Source organism: Phaethon lepturus, unplaced genomic scaffold (genome assembly GCF_000687285.1).
Source record: "Phaethon lepturus isolate BGI_N335 unplaced genomic scaffold, ASM68728v1 scaffold6335, whole genome shotgun sequence".
In the NCBI taxonomy this organism is placed as follows: Eukaryota; Metazoa; Chordata; class Aves; order Phaethontiformes; family Phaethontidae; genus Phaethon; species Phaethon lepturus.
This window is the reverse complement of record NW_010541093.1, coordinates 1-8,325: the sequence shown is the minus strand read 5'-3', so window position 1 is coordinate 8,325 and position 8,325 is coordinate 1. Positions and strand designations below refer to the sequence as shown.

At 41.3% G+C, this 8,325-nt stretch overlaps 1 protein-coding gene across 1 annotated transcript; it reads right to left on the bottom strand.

The window, feature by feature from the left end:
• Positions 1-1,217: 1,217 nt before the first annotated feature.
• On the bottom strand, positions 1,218-6,832 carry LOC104621194 (disabled homolog 2-like; the record flags this gene model as incomplete). Its single annotated transcript, XM_010287620.1, has 7 exons — positions 1,218-1,271; positions 1,939-2,030; positions 3,640-3,787; positions 4,606-5,238; positions 6,186-6,233; positions 6,491-6,514; positions 6,758-6,832. Coding segments are annotated over 7 exons (1,074 nt in total), but the record flags the coding sequence as incomplete, so codon positions are not given.
• Between the last annotated feature and the right edge of the window lie 1,493 nt (positions 6,833-8,325).

The following is an 8,325-nucleotide window of genomic DNA, read 5'->3' as shown; positions in this document are numbered from 1 at the left end:
TCATTTCCAGTCACCAATAAGGAGTAGCATCCACTTTACTGCTGTTGTGATAAACTAGGTCAGTTGCATGTTAAAGCATGGAGTTTCAGCTACTGATTCAATTACCTTATGTGAAGGCAGCATTTCTTCCCCAGGTACATTCAGTTCCTATATTTTAGGACAGTAAGTGCCACAAAAGAGGAATTATGGTGACTGTATTTACAAGACACACAACTTAGTGTTGCTAAGCTCTTCTGTGAAAGATGGCCAAGAACTAAAGTAAAATTAACATCTACCAATTTGAGTTTGCATCTTCAGCATAAGTCCAACTTTCCATTTGCTTTGCCCTGAATTATCTTCACAGCATCTTCTTTGAGGGTTCATGTTTCAGTCCACCTGGACATGTTTTGGATTACAGACATCATGGAACAGCAGCAAGAGTGGCAGACAGCAAAATGAAACAAGTAGAAGAGTCATGTTGAGAAGAGGTCCAGTTATTCCATTTGTCCTTTTCTGGTTATGCCTAGCATGATGAAAAAGGACTTAATGTTAGGATGGCTATAAGTTATAGTTTTATTGCTTAAACTAGCTTAGTAGCTCTAAGAGGAAAACTAAAGCAATAAATAGCAACATTTGTCTTATGTTAGAAGCTAGACAATATTTCAGGGGAAGACTTAGAGATGTGGCAGAAGAATAGATTTGTCAGTTTGACAGTTCATGTTCTCTAGTCAATAGTAAAAAAGTTTGAGTTACATTAGTTTCTAGTGACAAAAGCTCTAATAGCCCTTATGCTGTTTTTACTGTAATTCAGAGTACAAACCTGCAATACTTAGGGGATTAAACTTCAGAAAGCTGTATAGGGAACTGTGTGCTAACACTCTCATAAAGAGATATCTGAAAGATTTTAGTCAGCCCCTCTGTTTTTCCAGCATGTTTACTCATTAACTTTCCTCAAGGAAGGGAAAACTAGATCTATTGTGGCCTTGAGATTTAAGTCCATGGAAGAATAACATCTTTATTTCCAAGAAAGTGAAGCCAGCTAAGGCTTAGCCAGAGTGCAGCTATATACAAGTCTGAAGACTCTAGCAGAAGTGTTCTTTTAGGGACTCTAACATACTTCAGAGGAGCATTAAAGTCAAGCCAGTGTAGGTTTTTTTAGCCAGCTCTTTGCCAAAGGTTTTCTACCTCAATACTGGAGAATAAAGTAGGTTCTCTGATTAGTAGAAGACTTACCTGATCTACGCAAATGGATTGTCAAAAGGATCACCAGAAGGTGGTTTCTGAGATTCCTTCTAAGAAAGAGATATCATAGGCTGTTAGTAGATTTCCAGGTTTTATCAGGTTTATTCTGCATGTTTGTATCAGATAGTTCCTGTTCCAAACACCTTCTGGAAAGAAAATACTGCAGAATGCCTGCTAAATACGCATTAACTGTACTGCTTTAACAAAAAAGTCTCTAAATCCATGTTACCAGTTATCCTAGTCTGAGGCAAGGTATCTTTCAGAAAAGCCATGTGTGCCTAGTGAACACTCATTTGGAGCTGAGCCAGTATAGTCATGATGAGGTCTGTTTTAGCCAAATGCTAGATGTCTTAAGTCAGCATTCCAGAACTGATCTAGAGTTTCCAAGGGTTTCAAATGCTATGTCCCAAATGGAGTGATGTGGTAAAGCCACTTCCTCCCCCAGAGGGTACTGAACATGGGAGCCTCCCATTTGTTTATCTAGAAAGCTGCACAGTCCACACTGTCCACTGTGCAGAGAGGTAAGCATAGCCAAAGTAGAACACTTCTGCAGCTACATTATTTCATAGTCTTTTGTAGAAGCTCCCAATACAGGACTGAAGAACTTCCTGGTAGGGCTTGCAGCTTGGGGAACTGTTTACAGATGCCCGGGGGAAGGGAAGGTTGTGGTGTTTAGTTTTTGTGTGTGTTGGTTTTTTTTGGTTTTTTACTACTTACAGGTGAGGCACTGAAAAGGTCTGGTTTAGCTTGACTTTCAAACAGGCCATCAGCTGGCAGCACAGTTTGTTGGGGAACAGGCTTTGGTGGTTCTAGAGAAGAGACACACTGCTATATCACTGAACAGCTTTAACAAGTACTCAGCTCTGTATAGCAACACCAAAGCTCATCTAACTAGGTGCACAAAAGCCCACACAGAAGTTGCTTTGAGTGGCCTCAATTTTATCTCCTGCTTGGCCCTCAGTACACTTAAGCTTAGATGGGACTTCTAACACTGTACAGACCTAGTTTACCTCAGTCTAGTCAAGTACTTTAGGCACTAGGCGTCAGTGTTTGGCCACTGACATTGGTCAACTCTAACATTATTAGGAGAGAGACTTTCAACCCTGTTTTAGTAACCATTAAATCAAATTTATTTCTATCAGAAAAGAATAGTGATCAGCCATCCCACTGCCTGAGCAGCTATCCAAGTAGAAAAAAAATCAGTCATTTTGGCAGACAGCTTGCTAGCTTCCACATCATCATGATCTGTACTATCTTGAGGAATATCTACTTTACTACTAAAATAATTGCTGAAAGATCCAGAAGCACCTGAAAGGCTGTGCTGCTCTCCTCTCCTTGCTGGTACTGCAGGTGGCTTTGTCAGCTGGAAGTCTTTGAACATTTCCTTGACATCCTTCATATCTCTATCCCCAAGTGGATCCAGAGCAATAAAAGCATCACTCCCTCTCTTAGATAGCTCCTTCTGAGGTGCAGCTCTAGGTGGTGGCTGAGGTGGGCTAGTTGACAACATGGAGAGTAGTACAGATGAGGTCTGAGCAGGTAGTGTTGAAGATAAGAATAAACTACTCTGGAAGGGATTTACAGCACTGGATGGCTGTACCCATGAAGTAGGTGGAACTTGTGCTGGCTGTGCACAGGGACTAGAGGTCTGAGAGGCTGCTGGACCAAAAGATGCAGGCTGGCTCCAGCTTGGCACTGCTTGAGTACCAAAGGCAAGTGGTTGAGTAAATCCTGTAGGCTGAGCAGGCAAAAACACAGGAAAGACTGATGCAGCCTGAGTGAAGGCAGGTGTTTGTACACTCCATGGTGATGGAATTACTGGGAAGCCACCAGGGGGGGAGATTGTTGTTACACAGCACTTCAGTGATCTGAAGACCTCGAGTATATCAATTCCACCAAGGGTACCAGCAAAACATTTTTCATGTGCTGTTTGCAAAAGACTGTTGATTTACACATAATTTTAAGTCATTGGAGGGGGGAGAAGAGGGTTAACTTTTTTTACTTAGCTCTATTTTGGTCCTGGAAGAACAGAATTGGGGTTGATAGAACAGGAGTAGGAAGATAATCTCAGCACAAAAGTGGTAAATACTTACATTTATTATATAGTTACTTCTGTGTAAATGATTACTAAGACTCTACAGCAGTGCTACCCTGGCCTCCCAAGTTGTGCTTGGCACACTTGCACCTTGTATATGTGAAGCAGCAAGCTGCTGTCAAAGTTTAAGCAAAACACCCTGTTCCAGTTAAGGATGCAAGTTTAGTGCTCTATTCACAGAATTTAATAGTTTAGAGCAGACAGCATGTGGATTAAAGGGCAGGGCACTGCATGTGAAGTAAAGGACAACTAGAACACCTGTGTTTGTGTTAACAGATATCTTGGACTGGAACAAGATCTTCACTTTATGAACTAACCTAGGCCAGCCAATGGAGGTGCTGTGGTAGGACTTGTTTTGAAGAGGTCCAGTGGATTAGTTGGCACAGGTCCTGTCTGTACCACTGAGGTCAAGCTGAGACTCTCTGTAGTTGGCACAAACAAGTCTGAACTAAGCAAGTCATTTGATGCAGTCTAGAAAGACAAAAGCTGTTGTGAGATAGCATGGCAGAACACATGCTAGCTTGATCAAGACCCACCAGTTCAGAGCAACAAGATTTTGTTTCAGCTACAGCAGAGCAGGGAACTTTGAAGCTTATACTTCCTCTTGAAAGGATGCAAGCATCACCATTTTGTTCACACCTACTGACATGCATGGCATTAAGTAGGTATAATATACAATAGTTACAAGTCAACAGCAGACAAATAAGACTTGGAGTGACTGATTTTCTAGCATAATGAGCTTCCCCTTTTTTTTTATTCCTGCTCAGTCTACAGTGACCCCTGCAGTTGTGGCAGGGTCAGCAACTGAGTTTTGCATCATTTCAGTGCAAGACAAATGCAGCTGACCCAGAGACACCCTGTGTTTAATCAGGCAAGTGATTGAGATTGCCTTCAGTAGGCAGGTACTGCAAAACTGCATAAGTTTCTGTAAGCTAGTACTAGTACCTCATTGTTATGAAACCACAGGCTGATGGGCATACAACTAACAGGTTCTGACATTATATCAAGTGACAATATACATAGCAGTATACTTACCAGACCTTTACAGAAGTATGACAGCATTAAGGAAGAAAGTAAATAATTTAGTGATCATAGCTAGTATGAAGCATTCATGAATGTTAGAAAGTACCACAGCTGCAGACAGATTGGAGTAAGCATGGCAGGTGAAAGTAGATGTGCTGTAAAGCTGTTTAGCCAGTTACATAGTATGAAGAAAGAAAAGCTTCCTTCAGCCAGCTTCTTAAAGTAACAGCATGCATATCACCATTAATTACTTCAACATTGTTCACCTTGACAGACCTCCTTCCTCTTCCTGGCTTGGTACATTGTGGTGGTGGGCTAATTGTTATAGACTCATGTGACATGGGCTGGATATTGCTTTCAGAATCCAGCTTTACTCCATTCCACAGAGATACTCCTTTGGAAGGACCTTCCACAAACAGGTTTGACAGGGCTTTAAGAAAGTCATTCTGTTCTCTCTCTGGTACCCCATTTGGAGTTCTTGCTGCAGGCAACTTACTCTCAAATGGCCACTGGTTTGTTAGTGCTTCTTGTTTGCCAGTTCTATTAGAAATCTGGTCAAACTGTTTACCAAAGTAGTCAATATCATTATTTGAAGCACCATTACCCACCAGTGTCAAGGTACTCAGACTTTCCTTCTGATCAGTAGATTTTAGAGACGCAAATAAAGGCAGTGCAGGTTGGTCTGGCTGTGCAAAAGGATCATCACTGAAAGGGTCTGGATTAGGTGTGGGAAAGAAGCTGAGATTGGTAGAGAAAGAACTTGCAGGCAAGAAGGGTGGCTGTGGCTTTGGTTGTGGAAGAGAGATTGTGATGCCATTCAAGAAGAGATCCTCTTGTAAAAGAGTCTGTTTGGTCACAATTTCAGAGTTTAGATCCACTAGCAGAATCTCTTTAGTTTCCTATTTGTTCAGAAAGAAAAAATAAAGTTAGCTTTGTGTACTATGCAGCAAGTAATACATAAGCACAAGGAAAATAGCTGCAAAAGGAGAGATCCTAGTATCCAACACCTCATACTAATAAGTATTCAATGTCACAGTGAAGTTACACTAAAGCTTCATCTTATAAGCCATTAAGGCAAGCACCACAAGCTGTGGTCAAGTCACAGCTACTTGGCATCAGAAGCTCAATGTTAAAAGCACCTGTTTTAAGATCCCTTAGTTAAATATCAATGCTTGTTCTACAGCCTAGATACTGTAGAGTCATTAAGCACTAATTGTACCTCAGCTTTCACTTAGTCAAGAAGCCCTGGTTGAATTCTAGTCCTTTGTTTTGACAAATTCTGAAGTCATACTGCTTTAGCATGCCTTCAAGGTGCAGTCTCAGCTTTGGAGTAAGATTAGAGAGCTCTTTGCAGGTAGAAGAGGTGAACATGCCATCTCTCCACCAAGCTGGCAGAAGGGTAAGACTTGGTCGCTAGCTGGACTGACACCTATTGCAGCATCAATTGGATCATGGCTGATGGTGCCTTATAGTGCTAGAATAAAGCAGTAAAATTTTTGGGGTCACACTGAGCTATGACAAGCTAAATGCATACTTTTGTGGAGTTAAGCCACATCTTGAGCTAGGGCCACCCATCTAGAATGGCCAGGAGTCCACTCTGAGGGACTTAAAGTATTTGCTTGTCCATAAAATGACATATCCCCAAACAAGTCCATCTGGTCAACTCCTTTGAAGCCAGAAATATTGGAAGAATCAGTATCTGTTACAGTTCTTGCAAGAGCAAGAATCAAACATTATGCAGATCTATTGCAAACACTTCTAAATACTGCGTTTCCCACACAATGTGGAGACAGTCAGTTATGGATTCCTTAATGGCACCAGTATAAAGCTCTGAAATTTAACCTACCAGTTTCAGTTTGTCAGCTTGATCAGCAGGTAGTGCTTCACTACCATTCTGTAATAGATAACAGTGTCAATGATAATTGGAATATCAAAACTTGCCTTAAGCAAGTGACTTGCAGGCTTGAAAAAAGTAATAGAAAAAGGAAGTCTGAGGGAGATCACTACTTATTAGTTCTGGAGACCCCTTTTACTCCCATTTCCAATGCAATTGGGCATCTAATGTTGCCTCCATAATGCTAGCAGAAAGTCAAAGCTAGTTGTATCACAGCAGCATACCTAATCAAGCGAGGCCGAGTTGGAGTGACTTACCTCAGTCTTACTTGCTTCTTCACTCTAAATAAGAGAAGGCTCTTAGTACCTAGATATCACACAAAATACCCAAAGCCTCTTGATTTGGAATGCTTACCAAATCTAGGAGGTAATCACACTGCTGGTACAACCACCAACCAATAGCCTCAAGTGATCTTAGCTCTAGAAAGACCTGTGTCAAGTCTCACAAGAGCCCAAAAACTAAGCCAAAGCTTAAACAAGCTTTGTTTCTATGCAGATTAATGCAGTTTCTGTAGTTTTACTTGCCTTTTTCTTGTCTTCCTCTTCCTTCTTCATATTATATATTAGCTGGAAGAGGTCCTTAAGATCAACAACTAGAGGCTCAGCATGAAAAAGAATGTAGATTTTGGGCCATGTACTACTTCACAGCTTGCTTCAGTAGAAGTCCATGGAGCAACAAGCCAAACTTTCCTAAATGGTGCAACACTAAGGTTGAGATCACAGGAAAAGCAAGAGTTTAAGTGATCATCTAGTCTCTACATAACAGAGCTTATGCAGAATCCAAGGGTAATGGGGCACAGCCAGCTTAGAACTGTTAACTTCCCAGGGAAAGTGACTGTACTTGTGCTAAGCCTGCCTTTTTTTTTTTTTTGGCTAAAAGCCTGTAGTGCAACATTTAATAAGTACATAGCAAGTCCTAATCATATTTCCTCAAAAGTGCAAAGGGTATCCAAACCCTCTGGTAGTCTCATGAGAAAAAGCAATCTGAATCCTTCTATTTTCTACCAACTCCAACACTGAACCTGGAGAAAGCTTCTATAGCCGGTACTACATTTATTTTAAACGTTATGCAAGTGTTAAATCAGTGATGCAAGCATAAGGTAATCTTATCATCACCTCAAATGTGTGGAACAGACACCAGCTTTAAGTCATATCTGTATCAGGATAGAAGCTTAGAGTTTTAGAAAGGCACTGCATTCCCTGCACACCCATTAACAACAGTATTTTGAGTAGTTGCTGAGATAGTGGCAGGTTCAGCTACTGATTTTGATCTTTTGCTTGAGGGACAGTACAGCTGCAGTCTAGAGCTGCTGAAGTCCTTACTTCTCAGCTAGACAAGTCTGTGTTAAACTAGCAGCAAGTCAAGAGCTTTCTACAGTTCAGCAAGCAGCACCCCACAGTGAAAAGATCAGAGAGCAGACTCTACTCCAGAGCACACACAGAAGGCTTCTGTACTTTATCTACAATTACAGTGAAGCCAGTACAACATAGGACTCTGATAAACTAATATAACAGGCTTAGAGGGTGTTACAGCTATTACTGAAGTAATAACATGCTCCAACAAGGAACTCTTCAGTCTCACCTGCAGCAAAGCTGTAACAGTTCTCCAGGAGGGCAGGCAGGGATGTGTATGAGGAAATTACTAGCTTTGAAGCCTTGGCTCTTCAAGTCATTTTAATGACTATAAGACATTATGACAAGCTAATAAATGATAAAGATTCAGCAAGCTCATGTCATTTAGGAAGCTGCATAATACTCAGCACTAATTCCAAGTACCGTTTCTAATACTGCTTATGCACAGCTTCTCTTCATAGAGACAGACCCTGCACATGGGTTTCCCCCCCCATACAAAAGTCCTGTAATAAAGATCAGAATCCCTCCCAGAAGTAACTCTAGGAGAGCCAGACCTGCCGTTGAGGTCTGGTTGCACAGAAACTCTATTGCACAAGACAAAGCATCATGAGAACTAGACTAGTGCAGTTCTAACATCTTTCCTGCCAATTCTGAGGGAAGCTCTGGATATCTGACTCAAGAATTAGCATTCTCACTGACAGCAACAGACCACTGTGAAATATGTTCATCTGATTCGTGTG